The sequence below is a fragment of the Diachasmimorpha longicaudata genome, chromosome 16 (assembly GCF_034640455.1).
Source record: "Diachasmimorpha longicaudata isolate KC_UGA_2023 chromosome 16, iyDiaLong2, whole genome shotgun sequence".
NCBI lineage: Eukaryota > Metazoa > Arthropoda > Insecta > Hymenoptera > Braconidae > Diachasmimorpha > Diachasmimorpha longicaudata.
The window spans coordinates 2,077,096-2,098,773 of record NC_087240.1 but is presented as its reverse complement, the minus strand read 5'-3'; the positions used below and the strand labels follow the sequence as shown (position 1 = coordinate 2,098,773).

Below are 21,678 nucleotides of genomic sequence, written 5' to 3'. Positions count from 1 at the left end.
TCTGCAAATCACTGGAAAGCCAATTCCTCATAAAAACGGGGGTATAAATTCCACCACGAGACGTTTGTGGGTCTCCGATGTCATCTATAATATTTGATAAATGAAGGAAGTGGTTAAATCCATTAAAATTTGTAGAACGGCATAAATTTAGCACCAGGAATGTACACTAGACACGAAATTGAACTTACAAGTAGGTACTCGAAGTTCTACGTGATAAATTCCCACGTTTGAAATTGTTTCAAAGTTCCATAGACGGTAATAATCGACGCTGATAATGGTTCGATAATGAGAGTCTGAGTGTGCCCTACATAAGAGAAAGTTGGTTAACATGTCAATCACTTCATTAAAGATGTTCATAATAAAACGATTTACACTGAATGGATTTTAGTGACTACAAAGGTACGATATAATCAATGTGTCTCCGATAGTTCGAGACGTGAAATTTGATAATTTGAATCTCATTCCAAATTAATATAAATAAAGGTGATTTAATTTCTGATTGGAAATGGGTAGAATTGGGAAAGTGTGTAATGATTCAAACGTGTGAATGTTATTTTATTGTCTTTTATCTATTTGTCTATATTTAGTTTATTTATGTTTTGGTTCTTATTTTGATTATTCATAGAAAATATTGAAAAACATTCTATAGGTAGGACGTCTTTTATTAGAAATGGGACAGTTATAATAATTCAAACGTGTGGATGGTGTTTTATTGTCTTTTATTTTATACGCTCGAAAGGCACAACTGCTCTGGTACGTTTCCTTAAGGGGTTATTCTCATGTGAACGCCTATATTTTACCACTTTTTCGGAATTTTTTTTTTATGCGACAACAAACGTCAATGATATTCAATCATGTTGATTTTTCAATATATTTTTATTTGTATTTTGAAATATACGAAAAAAAATTTTTTTTTCGTTTTTTACATTTTTAACATATATTTTTTTTAAGTCAAAGTCGTCCCCAACAAAAAAAGGTAGTTCACTGGTCAAGGTGATAGCGGCTGTTCATGTTGTCTGACATAAAAAAATCGAATGGATTATGATTCAGTAGATCTGTGGCTATCGTCCCTACCAAATATAATCAATTTCATTAAAAACAAAAAAAAATATCGAACTTCAAAAAAAAATCACGAAAATCTCCTTCTTTTTCGTTACAAATCGTTTAAAAAAAATGTGAAGATATTGTCGAAAATACACAATTGTGGTAGGGACGATAACTATAAATGAGTAGAAGAACATATGTAAATTTTAAAGCAATCGGTTGAATACTTTTTCTTGTAGGACCTTGACCGTTTCAGAAAATGATGATTCGAGAAAAACGCGTTTAAAGTTTAAAGCCTGGTAGACAATCGCTTACGCCACGTCGGCGACTATGAGCTGTAACTTATCAAATACTATGAATTTCGGTCTGAATTTTTCACAGCATGTTTTCAATAGGTTTTACTGTCAAAATATATATATAAAAAAAAAAAATCGATTTTTTGAAGTGCTCACATGAGAATAACCCCTTAAAGGAACTAAAGGACCACAACACCCTGGACCTGACGACTCACATCAACACTGGTCCCACTCATGCACCTCTGTTGAATTTTCACCCATAAAAATGTTTTCCAATCTCAAGTGGAAACACGCGAATAAAATAAATGTACATCGTATACAGACCTATTCTATCCAACTGCAAATTAATTTTTAATAAACAGTTTGAAATGTAAACTCCAATTGAAATCGATCGAATAAAACGTATCGCATTCGCGATTCTCAACATGGCCTCATCCCTGGAATGCGTTGGCCTCCATTCAACATTCCAACACTACCCCAAATCAGGAGTTCGAATTCTGATATCGAATTAAACGTGAGTTAACGGCTTCAACAACGAACGTCCGATAGGGTGAACTCCTCGTGATTGTTTGATACCCGATCCGGAATTAGATAAATTCCCTCTAGGCGGGGCTTATCGTTCGTGCGAGTAAATCGGAACCAATATTGATGACAACGACAGACATCTACACAGTAATAAATTCCGCACATTCTTCACATTTTAACTCCTCGTGAATCTGGAAAGTTATCAGCATTTCCCTGTGATTTTAAATATGACTGAAATTTCGACGAAGTCGCGTTTGATTTTTGCAGTTCCACAAAGATCAGGGAAAACTATAGAAATAAAGGGAAAAAACGAAAAGTCTGTGGCAGTAACTAAGAATTAATTTCACTTAAAAGAATAAAAGACTAAGCATTAAACTTTGTTTTTTTTTTATTTAAGCATTTCTAAATTAATTAAAATTTGTTTTTGATTCATAAAACACAAAAATTATAATATAAAACTTTGATCACTGACGATAATAATTATGAGACATATGGGTTAAAGGAAGATTTTCGTAGACATAAACATTACCCACCTATATCAATTAATACTGGTAATGTTATCGATTTATCTCCTATGACCAATGAGGAGAAGAGAACAACGGTTAGACGAAGGTCAATAAATATTGGACGCGTTATCACTATTAATTAATGTCCCCTTTATTATTTTGTGAGTGGTACTCATAGACCTGGTGGGTCAACGGGTACGTTACAAAAAGTAGAAAAAACTTAGCACGATTTTTCGGGGAACAAAGCTCTCGAAACCCGAGAGCCACCAGGAGAGACAGAAAGAAAATAAATTAGTCCCTTCGAGAATGTTCTATGGTCATCCCTCCTCCGATTAGTGAACAGACTAAAGGCAGGCCAGCAACGAACCACTTCAATAAATGCCAATATACAATACCAAACCTTATTATAAATTATTATTATAATTACACTACTTGACCCTAATTTAAGTTATGCTTAAGGTGGTACTCTTTGCACACCTCGTCTACACTCTGACTCTTCCGTCTAATCTCTAACGCTCTCGTCTAAACTCTGACCCTGTTGTCTGACCTCTGACTCTCTTCTGCCCCTAGAATAGGCCCTAGCAGCGTCACGTGATCCTAGCGTCTCTGGGCCTCGCCGGTTGGAAACGATTTTCCCCTCTCACATCTGTGGGCATCTCATAAACCACCAAAATATGACCATCTAGGCACTTCTATTCTACAGGGTTGCATCCCTGTACCATCCATGTCTATTTGCGGAGTTTCCCCACAAATAGCAACTATTGCTTCGCCTACAACATAATGTTATCGCTACACTGAGGAGAATTTTATTCCACGAGTCTTAATCCTACTCTAAAATAAAACCATTAAGTTCTAAGAATGTATTTCTCCAAAACTAATAGCTACATAAAATCCCCAATACTACATAATTTTAATTTCATTCGATATTAATTACAGTATTGAACTCGTAGAAATGTGATGGTGGAGAATTCCGAAATTTCGTTTTTACGGAATAATTAAATTGTTCGTAGGATAATTAGTGCAAAAGTAACTAGTGGCAGTAGTTCCTTCTGCTGTCGAACCTTTTTTGAAGACCTCGTCGTCTGTGAGAGCGGGGGATGTAGAGAACTAAATTTGTGTTAATTAAACTTTTCTGATGGTCACACGTGGATAATTGATAAAAGCATACTGGGTTGTAATGTAAAGCAGGGTATGGTGCGTCCACTTTTTTTCGGGAAATCCCCCTGGGGACTGAGATCAAAAGGTTCATCAGAGAATGGCATATCCGGGCTATTAGAAATGCGACAGTTGTAATGATTCAAACGTGTGAATGTTATTTTATTCTCTTCTATTTCATCCGCTCGAAAGGCACAACCGGTCTGATTCGTTTCCCTAGAGGAACTAACGAAAAAGACTAAAGAGCTACAGCACCCTGGATCTGATGACTCACATTAGCACTGGTCCCACTCATGTATCTGTTTAGATCCAAGACAACACAGCAGACACATCATACCCCAAACTTCTCAGAATTTTCACTTATAAAAATATTTTTGAATCTCAAGTGGAAGCACGAGAATAAAGGAAATACAAGTGGTACTGTAGGGGCGAGCAGGTGATGGAAGGAATATAATGCCAGCGTACGGGTTGAATGTTTATTTGTTCCTCTATGTTACAGAGTGGAGACTTGATCTTAAGAATGGCTTGTCCTCTCGTTGGATGATCCGGAATGATGTGAGTCCCATGTAGGCTGTACAGCGAGTGTGTCGCTTTTCGGGAAAGTGCGAGCTTTTAAAGGAAGGTGTAGGAGTGTGGTCGATGAGGATTTGGTAGAGGGGATGCATAGGAATTCCTGGTCTGGGATTGCCTCGGCACCGTACTCGGGAAAGCTGAGTTTGTGAATAGGACAGTTCCGGGGTATTTTCCAGTTTTTAATGATAGATTTCTGGGTTAATCCCCAGATTTTAATGGCAAGGACTTGGGGTGTTCCCCAGATTTTAATGATGGGGATGGCGCCGTTCAGGTAGGTGATTAGCTTACGTGGGTCTGGATTAGGGGTAGACGCGTTTGGGGAATTTCCCATCGAGTTGACAGGGTGTGCTGAAGACACAGTCACCACAGTACAAAGACCTATTCAATTCGACTGTAAATTAATTTTTGATAAACAGTTTGAAATGTAAACTCCAATACGGATTGTAATAAATATTGCTTAACATATTTGCTTTAAATTTATAAATTTACTACTCCATAGTCGATTATTTTATTCCTCCGTTCTCCGTAGTTCAAGAGATAAACAAAGATTTCTAGGGATGTTTTGTCCTGCAAAGTTTCTCTCTATCCCTAATATTGAAGTATGAAACATAGTCTGAAAGGAGTAAAAGGAAAATCCAACATCAATATCCTTGGCTCAGTTCTCCGTTGTATTATAAATCCCTCCCATCAACCAAATACATCGATCTTAGCGACTCTCGACGATTTATCGCCTTCGCCCTCCATCGTGTCATGTAAATTGCTCCTGCATTTTCGTTATACAGTTTACAGACTTGGTGTCTTATAAGTGAAACTTCGTAGGTGACCGCAAAAGGTTGCGTTGGGCGTTTAACGTTTCAGTGAAGGGGGAATAGCGTTGAACGCTTAACGCCACTCGGAAGGAGAAGAGCAAGAGAGAAAGATTGACTGTCAGGGAAAGAAAGAAAAGTATAAATGCCTGACCATGCGGTATTCGCAAGAAATATGGATTAAATGGGCGTAAGACATTGGAAATCGTATTTCTATTATCACAATTCAATTTTAAATATTATAGATATTAATCCATCAAAGTGCTTTGTTATGAATTTGTTGCTTAATTGACAGATGTATCCTCATTAAAGGAAATTATTTCTTAGGCATTAAAAATCGAATGGATTATAATGAAGTACAACCTGAAGTTGACCGAAATTAAGTATAAAATTCATAACATAAATAATATAAAATTAATAAATATTTTACTTTTCGTGTTCATCGACGATTTCATAGTTTTTGGATAGGAGTCTTAAGAAAATTAGCCGTCGGGAACCTGGAGATGTTCGTTGTTTCAGGCCAAAATATTATTGAACTATGCAACTATTAATGTGATTCTATTCTTTGTTTAATTTTTGGAGAGAAAAATAAATAATAACAGATGGTAAGGAATATCCTTCGAAGAGTCAGAGTAATAGTTTTTAAATTTCGTTGAGTTGGACTTTTCATTTTTTGAGTGATCAAGAGATAACTATTGCAACATAGTAAATAGTTTCCTTTTTCAGTCAATTGACATGAGACTTCGTTCTATCCATCCACCGAAAGGTAATTGCACAGCCACCAGGTGGTTCTGAAATTAATTCTCAAAGTTCTGATTATCAATGACTGCCATTTCTCATTAGTTTTCTGTGTTCCGCCATTTTGACCTCTCCATCACGGTGACTCACGCCATGGGACTGAATTTACTTGAGGAATGGGAAAGGTCACATTACGAAAACAAAGCAAAGGGGAACTAGCATCTGGTACTAATGAAAAATAGAAGCATAAAGTCACAAGGTCGTCGACAGATGACAAATATTGGTGATTTGAGACGACGAGAACGTTAATGTACCTTAATTTTTTATAATGTCAGTTGCACTGTGTTTGGAATCACATGAATTCGTCTTCCATTTTTTTAGAGAGTTACGTAATATTTTACTATTTTTAAGAAAATGGATGGCCGGGCTCGAACAATCGTACAAAGTCGTCCGATCTGAATGAGATGAAGGACTCGTATTACGTCGGAAGGTGTATATTGTAGGATATATAAGGAGATGTACAAACGAAATTTTTAGTAGTTTATAAAATGCTATCACAGCAAAAATTACTATGGAACATCGCACTATAAGACCATACGTTATTTACGATGGTTTTTGAACGATTCATTCGATTTTAAAATGCGATTGTTTTCTTAATGATTCAATATCCTACACAGAGAGAAAAATTATTTAAAATTTACGTACGTGTTCCATAATCTGTCCGGCAATATGCGGTAAAAATGGCGCAACAGTTAGGCATTTTTTGTCTTAAAGCTTTACGACTTGTTATTTTATTATCTTTTATTGCATACCCTCGAAAAGCACAACCGTTCTGGTTCGTTTCTTTAGAGGAACTAAAGGGCTACGACACCCTGGGCCTGATGACTCACATCAACAGTGGACCCAAGAAAACAGAACATACACATCATACCCCAAATTTCTCAGAATTTTCGCCCATGAAAATGTTTACCAATCTCAAGTGGAAACATGAGAATAAAACAAAGACAAATCATACAAAAACCTATTCAGTCGAACTGTAAATTAATGTTTGATAAATAGCTTGAAAAGTAAACTCGAATATCTTTTGAATCCAACTATGGCTCGCCCCTGCAATACTAACAACAGTTCTTTCATTAAATTTCTTTCCGTGTGTGTAGGAGAGGTGACGTTGTTGGTAACAAAAAAGTATAACAATTTCATAAAATTCAAACAAATGCAAATCTCCCCGAGTGTATGAGCCAGTTGATACTCCGAAAGAAAAATATAATTTTGCAAATTAAGTATTCTCCTGCCAAGGCCGTAGAGCAGATTATCTTTTTATGATGCCCATCTACGAAATCAGACAACTCAGGTTGGATTCCGGATAGAGATGGAATCTTTGTGGATTATTTGATTGAGTTGAATAGTGGACACTATGACAACTGTACTTCGATAGCGTAGGTACACTCAAGCTATCAATTTAATATCACTTGAGATATAAATAACCACTGTTGAAAGTTTATGAGGATTTTTAATGATTAATAGGAGATAGGGTGTATGGTTTGCTTAATAAACTTGACGACACTGCGCTTGATTGTCACAAATTAAAAGTATATTTATCCCGGTAACTTCAGAGCGAACTCGAAGATATACATAAGACGACACTAGTTCCACATTAGTTGAGAAAAAGCAAGGAAACAATGTGAAAGGTAACTCTGTCTTCCAAGAGGTTTGTTGGGAGACTAACGCTTTTGAACCATTGGTGGAGAGAATTTTTTGGATAGAGGGAGTCTTCCTCTGTTCACTATAAAAATGAATAATTTCCATTAGTGAAAATGAGGCTCGTGCCTCTCGTTCTATTGTTCCACCGTCTGAAGATGGAAAATGTGGACGTGAACCTTCCACATTTGAGTTATCATTTATACTGTTGGAGGGAAAACCCCTTTTCTTGGCTCACGGTTGGCAACAGATCAAGTCGTAAAGCTGCGCGACACAGCGTCCCTTCCACATGGGCCTTACGAGCTAAGTGGAAAAATTACCCAATAAACTCATCTTTGAAAGAGTCCTTAGCTATGTGCTGGACCCTACATTTTTTTTGGAAATAGACAAAAACTAACATTTCGGAGGATTTTCCCCAATAAATACATGGTGACATTTGTCACCTTTGCTCAATTGCTTGACTGGGGTATTTGCCATAATTTATCGCTTTACAATCCTCGACGAGGGTTTAGGACAAGATCTCTGCTCCTCCCACCTTTAGTGTCTCTCCATCCCTCCTTATCATTCTTATCTTCAATGTTAAGTAAATTTAAACAATTAATGTTCTTCTTAAAACTTAGATTCTGATGCTTCTTATTCGTGGAAGACGAAACAACAACTTTACCCCCAAATGTACCGAAATCGAGTGCCAAACAAGTTTACAACTAATTCGTCCTATCCTTACAGTGAACGTATAGCACCCGTAACTTTCAGTTATCGAGGAACCAGTCGTGATCCGTTAACGTCTCTAATGGCTCCAAAGCCGGCTCTGAGATCCTCAAAACCACCAGATTTTTCCGGTTCAAAATATTATAAACAATTTCCAAGCAAAGTTACAAGATCGCAGAGATGATCGACGACATAGTTTTGCCCCATTGGAAAGCAGAAATGAAAAAACCTGACCCGTTTTCAATAAAAATCGAATGGATAGAATTTGAGTTACTCACAAAAGAGGAAAATTTAAAGAAAATATATGTTATGACTGTACTGCTAAAAAAATAATAAATGAGAGGCAGTTTTTCAAATCCCATAATGGAAGCAAAAATTGTAATCAATTGTCAAGAGGGTGAGGGTCCACGGTTGACTCATTCTGCGTCCAGTGCCTCGTATGATATTATTTGTATCCCTCTCAACAAGAGTAATGAAACTCCAACATTCAATAGTTACCATTCGTGACTCAAATGCACTCGTGAATCAGAATGAATGGAATGAATGGTTGACCATGCATATGAACCATTTCATAGCCTTTGTTTTCAGCCCAGTCGGTTGGCCCAGTGTAGATACTGTCTAACCGCAACGTATGAGTATGATATCCTCAACCTCTTCACTCCTGTGCTTTTTCAGTATCGACTATATACAACATCAAAGCGAAAATCATGCGTCCACAAACTACCGGAGAGATGCAAATCCCAAAGGATTTTCACAGTACAGCCTTCCCCGTTCCTTTGAGAATATCCGATATAAATAACTCAAGTAAAAACTCTCTACTCTATTCACAGGCATCCAAATTTGTCGAGGTTATTGTCGCTACAAAAAATCTGAGTTTCGCTCAAGCATTTCCTACGTACTACAAATAATTATTATTTCTATAATTATTTTTTAAATTTTTCCTTCCAAATGAATGTGGAAATTATATTTTTTGAATAGTGCAATTGGGGAGGTGGCTCAGAATTCTCTAGAACATTTGCGAAGAGGACGAATATTAGGGATTGTAGTTATAAAAGTTATTATTAGGTGTGTGAATAAGTCTTTCCCGTTTTTTGTAAGAGATGCCGCCACCAATACTGTGCGAGTATTCAATGGTTACATATGTCATAATCAAAGCTTATTCATCTGTCAACAATTCCACACTAACACATCAGTTGAAATTTTTTCGCATCATAAATTTTTGATATCGTGAAACTGTCGAAATTTGAGCCGAGTCAATTTGAAGAAATCTGCTGCTGAGGCGCATCGATTGCTTCAGGAAGCTTATGGAGAAGGTTGTGTCGATGATTCAAGTGTTCGCGGATGGTTTCGACGCTTCAAAAGTGGTGATTTCGACGTGGAAGACAAGGAGCGTTCCGGGCGGCCGCAAATCTTTGAAGATCAAGAATTGGCGACTTTGCTTGATGAAGATTCGTGTCAAACGCAAGAAGACGATGGCCAATACTTTCAATAATTCATTTGTAACCATTTTTTCACAATAAAGGCTCAAAATTTGAAAAAAAACGGGAAAGACTTATTCACACTCCTAATATAAAGGGTTATTATGGTGTAGGGTTACTTTTTGAAAACATAAAAACAGTGAATTTTTTATGAAAAAGGTACAATTGATGTTAACAGTCTTCACTATTTTTAACACACTTAATACACTCAGGAAACTAAAGCACACTCTTAACTACACAAAACACAAACATCTAAGTACACCTCTATCGCAGAAATACGCGTCTAACGTCTATCGTTGCTCACTATCGACTCTGACCCTGTCCCTCTTCTCCTCCCTGGAGTGGGCCCTAATGACGTCACGTGGTCCTAGCATCCCTGGACCGCGCTGGCTGCAACGATCTCCGCCTGTCACATCTGTGGGCCTCATAAACCCACAAAATATGACCCTCTAAGTGCTTCTATAGTATAGGCTTGCATCCATGTACCAATCCATGTCTATTTGTGGAGTTTTCCCACAAATGTCGTTACAACTATTCCGCTATCTTTCGTAGATTGAGAGATATTACTCGAAAACGCGGCTCTCGTCATAAATATATTTCTTGATTTCTCTATTGATTTCTAGATTTGCATGATAACAACCTCACACCGATTTTACCCCGACATAACGCCACACACGACGTGTGCTTTGACGCTGCAACTTTTGAATCGTCAGGGGATGATCGGTCGGAAAGCGGTGATTGCCCTGCAGCTGCATCTGCAGCAGACGTAAATTCATAAACCAGCTATACCTTACTCAGTGATGAACAGCTGAAGCAATTTCCAATATCGTTCATACGAAGAGTATTCTGTTCAAACTTCACTCCATCGTGATGCCTGTACCACTGCTATCACACCGCCATAATGATTCTTTAATTTTTCTTGAAACACAACATCCGATTCAACGTGGAGTGATTTATTAGTTCCCATTGCTGTGCACTATCATGTCGCAACAAGTGCTTGAAGTCTCTTTATTTCTTCTGGAAGTTGCGAAGAAATTCGAACTGTGAGATTGTTAAACCTTATTATCACCCTCTGTGTAACTTTCCTTTACTGAATATAGAATCAACATACGTCGGTGGCCGAAGCGGCAAGGCGCTAGCCTAGTGTGTGGAAGGTTACGAGTTCAAATCCCAGCGGACGCGAATTTTTCATAACTTGAGATTCCGACGAGCCGGATACCGTCGGTAGTGCAGTTAAGTGTGCCTGCTGCAACCGGAAATGATACCGATGAGTGAATGAATGAATGAGACCAACCAACTCTCGTTGTCGTACACGAAAGTCTCGGATAGGGAACCGGTAATCTACTCCGGGGAGCCTGCGCCGGTTGCAGATACGAATGGCAATTCGATTTAAGCGACACGGATTCATCTTCTCTTCTATTTCTTCCATTCCCAGTACCTTCATCGACCTTTCACATGCTGGGTATCAGCTGACACCAAGGACAGCCCCCTGACGCTCAGCCAAACTACTGTCCCCGCTAATGAACCCATCGAGGTGGCGCTACACGACTTAACGGTAGGCCGCGCCATTACAGCATCGTTCAAACAGCGATGTTGTTTCTCGGAGTCATTCACGATAATTATGGGCAAGGCAATAATGGCAAGATATTATTTTGTGTATGATAATCTATTGATAAATACATCGTTGAATTGTCATGTTTTTGATAGTTTCGCCATTTTTTTCTTTTGTTGATTGATTTTTTTCTGCTCCGCGTTTGATCGTACGCAGAATTCCCGCATGCGTTCAGAGATGAATAAATGAATTATTTGATAATTTAGAGCCCGAAGTGCACCCACTGACAGCACAGACATTAGGCATCGTGAAAGTCAATCAAAATTGCCCTCAACAACTCAACATCATCACTTTTTCACTACATCAAACACAAATATTCAATCCACCTCGATTGACTGAAAACAATCTGACGTCCTGTCAATTTTTTCGGGAGTTCAATAATTCTGCTCAACAACAGACCAATCAAATAAATGAGTAAAGAGATTCATGCGATTGAAGGTATTACAACTATTAGTATTAGGGACACCACATATACCACGCATTAATTGAGGTTATGTTTTTTCAAAATTCGATGGCGCGCTACCGTTACGACGTGCAGCGCTGCAGGTGGCAGCTTCAATAAGAGGGACATATTATTACACGTGATTAGGGCGAGTGTCAGGGGGCTGCACCAAGGACTAGCGTCCCGAAATTCGCCACAGGAGCCATGTTTATGTCAGTCACTCGTGGCTCAACCCAGGCATGATTGCAAAGTGTCTTTCGATGATCTGAACTAGCCGACAGTACGGACCTCTCCCCCCCCCTAACCGTGGCAGTAGGTAACGGCCTAATAGTTTGAAAATATGCAAGTAGAGTCAATTAATAGGCGATGCGATTTTTCCGAAAACCATAACCTCGCAGTTATTTCCAAAATGACACATTGAGTGACGGTAGTGCAGTTATTTGTGGCGATATGGGTTTTTCCTGCGGGCTCTCATGCGGAGTACTCTGTGCTATAGGAGTGTGAATGCGCTGCAGTGTAGAAACCACAGCTGTATGCATTGGGATTCGCATGGTCAATTGGCGGAAAAAAAGAGAGCAGAACGGGGGTAACAAAATTGGGAATGCAGAGTGTATTGACGCAATCAGTCCATTGGACGTATAGGCATTGTAGCCTGCAGAAGTCTCGCAGGGGGTGTAATGGCGGGTAAAACCACCCTTGCATACGGGTAGTGACGACCCCGCGGACTCCGAGTCTAACCGGGAACCTCTTGATATGCTCGAACGCATTTGAAATACGATTGTACTTTGTGTGCACCTCACCCGGGACCAAAACCTCCAGATGGTTCAACCTCTACTAGCTGGACCCCATCTGAGGTTGTACAGAAGTACTTGAAATATGATAATGCCAAGTGCGCGGCCTGTGTTCCTGGTAGCGCATGGTGGGCAAACCATTCAAAATGGCACTGTTCCCAAAAGCTCAAACTCCGTAAATATCCTTTGTGTGTGTTACATCATATAGAGCATTGGGAGTCGATAATATCACCAAAAATAAAAATGGAAACTAAACCATGGAAATCGGTACCTCGATGAGTTCTAAATTCCATCAGATGTTCTTTTGATTGTAACGGCATCTTTTGTGAATGTAGAAGATGGACCATTGAGGGACAGTAATGGTCGAGCTCCTACATATCTGGGCATATGCCAGGGACTACCTCCCTGAGGTTCCCCGTCGGTGTAATGTCGGTACTTTGCAAAAAGTGGTGGCGTTGTAGCGAAAGTTCTCCAGCTTGCGGGCAGATCTGGATTTTTCTAAGACCGAGGAGACCCTGCCGCGGATTCGCACTATCCGGAAACTATAACCTGTTGAGGTTGTTTCCATATCAGGCGTCGACTGTAGCCCACACAAGAGTATAATATATTTGTATCAATCCAGGGTTGATACACTCGAGCTACCAAATTAATATCACTAGAGATATTAGGTTTATTTTAAAAATCTCTCCAGGTATTAGAATTGGGAAGACGAAATTTAATTGTTAAAGGAGATTAATAATTGTTACACTCGGACACTAGGTGTATGGAACACTATTTGCTGTTTTTTATTTATTTAATTTTGTGTACAATGTTAATAACGAGACTTATCACTTCACACCGCTTCAAGTCTTAGAAACGAACTGAACTCCTCCGTTATTCCTCGTGTCCGAGATTTTGCCAGCGTAGGGCAAAAGGCCTACCCTAATTACTTTTGGTTGGCTCTGAGTGGTGGAGTCTATTGATGGTGGGAGTGGAGAGGGTGTCAGGTAAAGAACGGCAGAAATATGCCATTTTATAAATCTCTAGCCAAACTCTTCTCGAAGGGTGTCCAGCATCTGGATGCTATTACAATTGGGGAGTTCCCCACCATAAAACCGGGGAGTTCCCCACCATAACACAGAGTTCGGAGTTTCTGGGTCTTCGCGCGATTTTATGGTTCTGAGACAAAAAACGATGAGCAATTGATGGAGACGAAACAATATTGCTTTAACCTGTTTGAAAGGAACTGCTAGTGTAATCTACTATGACCTAGTTACTATCGACTAAAATGGTGTTCAGTGACTGCATTCCGTTTTAATAAGTTCTCTGTAGACGAATCTGGGATATTAGCGGCGTGGACATCGGTTCTATCAGATAATCAAATCTGACAGATCGATCGATTATGCCCTGACAAAATTTTTACTTGAGTATATGATGACTTTTTTAATATTATTTTTTGCCCAATGGGCATTTTTGAACGAAATTCCGAGAAAATGTATCAAATCTCTTTGTTCAGAAAACATTATGAGGGCGAAAGATTATGAAAATGAGGAAAAGAGAAAAATAGCGGTGGGAATAACTCACAAAGTACTGTAAGAAAAACTGGAAATGAACATTTTCGTTACGCAAATCCAAATAAATTTTGACCAATAATCGTTTACGAGCACGTAACCATGCAACACTAAAAATAAAAAAAAATAATTGAACATTCTTATGACATTACAGGGTTACCATTTGAGTTGCGGGTCTTTTGGCAGCAGTATCCCTGGGAACTTGGCTGGGGTTTGTGCAAAATACGAGCTTATGTATCTGAAACGTAAGTCAATGGCAATTTTATAATGTGTATGACTTAATTTTTGTAGACATTTCACTAAGATGTGAAATGTCTAAAATAAAATAGTTATTTAGGTAAGAAACGAGAATATAAACGGTCGCCTGAAATTATAATTAATCCTATTTTACGTATGCGACCGAGCAATGATAAATGGTGTGCTGAAATCAAGTTCTTCGCTCAAAGCTTTTCATCCTCGGATGGCGGGTTCCGCTGTCACCTGCTGACGAGTTTCCACGAGTTCGTAGTAAAGCAATTTTTAAGTACATGTTGTATTACGGCGTCAACGGGTACTGAGATGGCCCACTGGAAATCCAATCTTGCATTCTTTTCCCCGCGCGGTCGTTGTGCGAGATTAGTCTTCCCGGTGATGCTCAGTTTACAGTTGTTGTCGCGCGAGAGTCTCTGAAAAAGTTTTGGTGCTGTAAACCGTCTCAGATTAAAGCACAATTTTTTGACAGTATATAATCTCACTTGATTGATGGCATCGTGCGGAAAGCTAAAATATAACTATATATTTTCTATTTTGACTATTTGTAACTATGTAAATTAATGAACTTTCAGTAATTATACCTCGGAAACAAAGTGTTAAGTCGCTTTAATTTTTTTACTGCATTCAATCGGTTTATTTCGCGTCATTATTGTGGAGATAATTTTTTAAAAGATAAAACAGAGCGAAAGTACCTCATGCAAATGTTAGTCAAAGTTTCGTACTGGATTTGACTCATTATTTAATTCGTCGGAATATTAACGCTAATGGTTTAAAAGTTGACTTCATCAAAAGGTGAAAATTTATGAGGAACAATTGAGAATATTCATGTTAATATTCGGGGGGGATAATTTTTTAAAAGATAAAACAACTTACGGTTAATACATTTTATTTAATTGGGTTAGACACTCTACACTGTGACACAAATTATTAGAAAAACTATTATTATTGTACCGTAGATCCGTCGTGACTTTATCTAATACCTCTTTCAAGGGTTCTGTCTAAACTTCCTTAAAGACTACTTCCTCTCATACTCGCCTGGAGGAACGTCTTCCCAAAACAGCGGCTCGAAATGGACGATCTCCTAAGTGAATCGCATCCCGCCGTGAGTCCCAAAAAATTTCCCTTAACTTCCCCTCTCTTGCCCTCAAACATCCCGCGACCCTAATGGCCATCTTCCAATTATAGGGAATTCCCAAAACTCGGCGGGCGTGCGTCAGGCAGCGATCCAATATATTGCCTCCGGCCTTCAATAAAATAACAAAACAACCTCACGCCTCGACCTTTTTAAATTATCCTATCCTAAATAAAACTTATAAAATTTTCCGATACTACATTATTATATAAAAATATTCGGTAAAAATTAAGTCAGACCGATAGAAGAAACCCTCTTTCATAATAAAACAGGTCCTCCTCCTGCAATATAAAAAATTATCTACTGTAATCGTATTCTTCACCGTGACTTGTATCCAACGTAATTATATTTAAAATATCCACGAAGAGAAAAATTCAGTAATCGTATTGTGTTTCGGTCGTTCGAGGAAAATTATCATACTATTAAGTAAAATTTGCTGACTCTTTACTAAAAGCTACTAGACCATTCCACAAAATGACCAAACAATAAATTAATTTCGTGCAATGACTACATCCCCATTACGAAGTGATTAACAAATTTTCCTCGATCGTATGGTAATTTTCTCCAAACGACCACGACACCACACGATTACTAAACGATACAACAATTTCTACTAAATTATTCTCTCCTATTTCTCTCTTAGATGTCGTTTAATATAATAATTATATTTTAAAGGTCGTCATACGTCTCGGTATTAACAATAGTGGCATTTTCAATGGAGAGGTATCTGGCAATCTGTCATCCTCTACATCTATACGCCATGAGTGGTTTAAAACGTCCATTACGTTTCATATTTGCTGCTTGGCTGGTAGCGATGATTGCAGCAGTTCCTTTTGCTGTCTATACAACGGTCAATTACGTCGAATACCCACCGGGTAAGCAGCAGTAGTATTTAAACTCATTCCAGCGTAATTTAGAGTCACCGAGACTGGAGTATCATCGGTCTTTCTATGTTCCAGGAAGCGATCATAACTCCGAGGAATCAGCTTTTTGCGCTATGCTGTTACACAATATGCCAGCGTTTCCACTCTACGAGCTTAGTTGCGTCATATTCTTCCTTATCCCTCTGATCCTGATAATGGTGCTCTACATTCGCATGGGGCTACGAATACAGAGCAAAACCTTGGGACGTAGTATTGAAGGGACGGTGCACGGTGAAACAAGACAAGCACACTCCAGAAAAATCATAATAAGGATGCTAAGTATGTAAGCATTCATCATTTTCTTTGTATTTTATGATTCTCAGGGGACATGTTTGAGATTGAGACGAGTTTACGGTGCCGATTTGGGATAAGTGGGGAAATTAAAAGAACACGGGACACGAGAGTCTTGTTGGGGATGCACTGATTCTATTAAAAATGATTGAGGCGTGACCTCACGTCTCTGAGACAATTTTACAATGGTGATTATCTTCAACTAAATTAGCGTAACACCTCAAATCTCGAATCGAATCGAACATATCGAAATTCCATAACACTTATTCGTGATTGGTAGATACATTCACAGCGGCAAAATTTGAATTTCACAAGTACACAAGTATCAAGTAAATCAAGTCAAAGGATGAGTTAATTAGTAGAAAATAAAAACTTAGTTAGAAAATGGAAATGAAACAAGTTACTCATCAAATGTAAATATCTATATCTTATCGAAACTCCTGTATTTTCCAAGTCGTCTTACAGCTTCAAGACATTTAAAATTTTGCATGTTGCCTACAAGTGGGAAATAGATCAGCTGTGAATATATCAGCATTTTTAAAGATCCATGTTTACGAAATGATGACGTGTTCAACGTCATACGCGATTACTTCAGGATCATTTTGGTATAATTATTTTGAATTTAAATATTACATTGACTTTTTATATCCATATAATTCAACTGCTCTACTCATACAGTAGTTAAAATAAGGTGCGCTCACCGCAAATGTGACTTCAATAAAAAATATCACAACAATTAAGATTAACCAAATCGCGCGCGGTGGCGCGCGGCTATGTCTCGTACTTAAATAAATAGATATTTTATGTTATGCGATTGAGAATTGAGAATTCACTTAAACTTTGAAGACTTATAAGGAGCACTTGTGCTCCCGTTACTAGCGTACGTTATACTGGCTAAAACGTCAGTTGGCTGGACGCATCTTAGCGCATGATGGTTTTCATCCTTCTATAGCACGTTGAGAATAAACTATTTGAATTAAATAACTCCAAACGATAATTAGTTATTGAGAATAGAATTGAGTCCGGTTCTGAATAGCGAATAAATATATTCGTTTGAGGATAACTCGGTGACTAAACTGCGAATTCACTTAGAGCGGCTGAACTTGATTGAAGAGAAGTGAGCTTTCGCCTAATTTGGAGTCTCCTTATAGGCCCAAGGGCTGTTTTGTTTTGATTAGCAACCCAAGGTTTGGGAATATTGGAGAAGACGTCCTTGGTTCGAATGTTCTCGAATTCTTCTCTTGGTAACCGGGTGAATTTTCTCTCTTTTAAACAAGACACCATTGTGATTTTTCAATCAAACTTTCCTCGGATACAATGGGATTCACCTTTTGTGTAGCAGTGTACGTAATAAACTATGAAAAAGTTGGTGATTGAATTTTTTCGATACTGTGTTTGATGTTGAACATTCTGGGGTTGTTAAATCCACAGATCTGACCTAGACAGAACACTATTCACAATTCTTGCTCCACGCCGAATTTATCCTTGTGTAGCTGATTATTGTAGTGAGGGGAATTCGGTACATAAGGAAATATATGTTGGGGCGAGGAGACTTGTGATGATCACTCACTATTTTCATTTAGCTTTCAATTTTATTTTGCACAAATGCAATTAAAGAGTTCCAAGCAAATGAATTGAGGAAATTTTAGAAAGTGAATTATTTCAATGGTGGAATACAACAATACTGACGTCAATATACGTTTTGCCTTGACAGCCTACCTCTCCCACCCATCAATTTTACATATGTAGAATCAATATCAAATTAAAGGATTAATGATTAATTTATTTTATAAAGGTTACAGAATATTATAAAGTCAAAAATATATTAGGAGGATGATAAGAATATCCTCACACGTCCGCGGTCAAGTCACAACTAAAAAACTAAACTCATTCCGCAGCTCACACCCGAAAATGCCCTGTCTTCTGTCCTTTTCTTTTATTACGCGTTTTCTTCCCTGAGTCCTTAAACAATACAGGGTCTGTCCCATGAGTGATCCCACATGGCCGGACAACACTCACCATTATTTTTAGAAAAAATCCTTAGAACTCGAAACACAGCTAACATAAATCTGTCATACCCGACACACACATCTCCTTTTCCTTGCATTCCTTATTTTGAACAAATACATAAATTACATTAAAATCCTTACGTCTAAACAAATCTTAACGTCCACTAGAGTCATATTCTTTCACACGTGCACAAATATCCAAAATAACAAAGAGTTCACTCATTCATTGTTCATTAATCTCACACATTCCACACATATAACCCCATACTCTCCCTTCTTTTTCTCAAAAGAAACGCTAATGTTGACTTCAGTATAGTCAATGAGACAGACTGGTACACTAGGGCCCTGCACGATCGACCGATTGTACACTTGGGATCTTCCATGGTTTTCTTCAGGCCCCGTGCAAATATGGTACAGTTGGAAAAAAGTCGATCTCATGGCACCGCAGGGGATGGAAACAAAATGGAAAGGCCCGAGAGAGCGTACCTGTGGAAATGAAGAATTTAAAAAAACGATATTGCAAAATATGGGTCTATTGAGCAATGACAAATTACTTTATTCAATTAGTTGTTTTATTGTGATAGGTAATCGTTAAAAACTGTTCCCGAGAGAGACAATTACTGCATGTAACCAATAAATCATGATTAGCAGATACTGATTTAAATAATCTATGAGGCGATGGAGTGATTTCATTTCTCACGGGATTTTTTCCTCCGGGGATACGGAACCAAGTGGTACGCAATAATTTTCATTCTCCGCGAATGCTCCCGATGATGAATAGAGTAGAAAGTGATATAAAATACGTGATATGTTCATTCCGTCGACGTATTTCACTGTGTGATATGACATATCAATATGTATACAGTCATCCCTTCTGTAAAGGATGGCAGAGTATCCTTGCTGCCCTAGACCATATTCATTACGCGAGTCAACATCCCTTTGCTGTCACTGAAACTGACGGGTGGAGGGAGAGACATAATCTTACCGCTATCGATTGGAAGTGGCTTGCAGTCACTCTCATTTACGTCTAGTCAGCATGCAACCTCCTTTATTTTCACCCCGGGACGTCCCATATCAATATTGCCTCGCTTGCACATAAAAACAGAAAAAAAACCACGCATGGATCGGTATGAATCTAAACTACTCTCCGCGCAGATATAGATTTTTATTTTTATGAGACGGAACGCGTGGTACCGAGCGCTGTAATTATAAGAATGACTGAAAATTTTTTAATTGAAGAGGTCTGAATTCAAATTAACCGCCTCAGACAGCTGTGAACCAACGAGAAATCAGTGGGATAGACTCTCGAGATATCGATAGTATCGATATTTGTTCTTTTCACGATAGGACACTAGCGCCACCGCAGCCAGGATGTTGACGCTGGTTTTACATTTTCTTTTTCAGTAATCGATTATTGATTGTTAAATGATCGATTATGACTATTACGAAATCGATTATCTCCATGAAACCTACCATCTTCGATTTGTGACTCGACGGATATAACGTTTGTATCATAGCCTTCTCGCGATGGACGGAACGGAATAATTAAAAAAAAAACAATTAGTTTTATGTTGTCGTCCTTCCATATTCAAGAACTTAGAAAGAGTCTAGCTAACTCCCACTCCTCTTATAAAATTTCAGTAGCAAATAAAAAAGATGTCCCCAACATTTCCCAACTTCGTGCCATAGGGCATTCCCCAAGACCAGATGTGTAGATTTTTCCCAAATTTTTAGGAGGTGTCATCTTGTATAATTTCTAGTTGAGATTTACGAGGACCAAATAACCTTCTCATCCCAAACCAATCATAAAAGCTATCGCGACCTATTCAGTTAGTAATAAAATATTTCTCTTCAATTTCCCTCTAGTCATTTTACGACATAATCTCTAGATGCTGCCTTTATTCTACTATGAAGACGTGCAGATCGACAAAAGAGAGTCAGTTAGAACTTTAGCTTTCCCCCGACAACATTAGTGACAATTTTTAAGTTCTTGAGTCACTTATACTTGTGAAAAACAAAACCCAATTTTTTGTAAACAAGACAGTCACCCTTTGAAAAATAATAAAAAATTGACAGTGAGTTATATATATTGTGTGTACAGTGATTAAACCCATCAGTGAGAATTTATCGACAATTGCATTAATTATGTAGCGTAAAAAGGGGAAGGTGAATTTAGTCTTATATTCTTTCGAGTGAAATTACTTTTTTTAGCTTGAAAGTGTCCGTAATCATGAATTGATTATAGACACTTTCGAGCTAAAAAAATACAAAAATATTCATAAACATCAATTACCGTCATAGATCAATTGAAAGATAATCGATTCTCCAATTTTATAATTTGATAATTCCATAATACCGCATCTATTCGTCGAGTATAATCGATTATTTTTGATGGATGCGCCGATTTCGTGGGGTAAAGTACATCAACTCCCATCCGACCCGTCTTGACCTCGAAACCTTTCGCACTTGAGACAACGAACTTTCCGACTGCGCTAAACCACCAGCAATTGGAAGTCGAATGTAGGACTTCAGTAATGTTTGTACATTCCACTGATACTGCAACGCCAGATTTCCTATTTAGGAATCGATCGCAGTCGCATACGTTACGACGAACTAGGACTGACTGGATTTCGATTGCACACATGAGTCTGGGGGGAATTGGTTAATTTATCATCAGGGAGCTGATTGATCAACTGTCGCATTCATTTCGAAGAGGACAGCCGTAACATGGGAAAATACACCGGTTTCCCTAATGAGATCCGTTGAAGTCAATGCAATATCCTACATGTTAATTCGATTTAGCTACTAAAAGCGGCGGCACTACAGAATGCGTCATGAACGGAGGTGCAGTATTGGCTCCCCAAGGAATTCCGTGATCCAAAGTAGTGACTGCAAGAAAGGACAACATCAAAGGATACCAGGCAGATGGATGTCTCATTTATCGAATCTATTCAGATCGTCTTAGTAACTATTATTACTTTTTATATCCACGTGTACCCCGTCTTGGGCCACGGACACATAGTTAGAATGTAATTAACGAATTTTTAGATGAAACTAATCTCAATCATTTGGGAATAGTTTAGGATAGTTTAGGAATACATTCGCATAGTTTAGGAACTAATAGTTTATTTATAATTAATGACTCTTTT

At 38.2% G+C, this 21,678-nt stretch overlaps 1 protein-coding gene across 1 annotated transcript in view; it reads left to right on the top strand.

Annotated features, from left to right (window-relative positions):
* The window catches only part of LOC135169880 (neuropeptides capa receptor-like), a 77,764-nt gene that overhangs the window by 45,261 nt on the left and 10,825 nt on the right, over positions 1-21,678 (top strand). Inside the window, exons 2-4 of the mRNA XM_064135266.1 lie at positions 14,077-14,167; positions 15,982-16,181; positions 16,266-16,508. Coding sequence (XP_063991336.1) covers positions 14,077-14,167; positions 15,982-16,181; positions 16,266-16,508 — 534 coding nt within the window. The remainder of the gene's footprint in view (positions 1-14,076; positions 14,168-15,981; positions 16,182-16,265; positions 16,509-21,678) is intronic.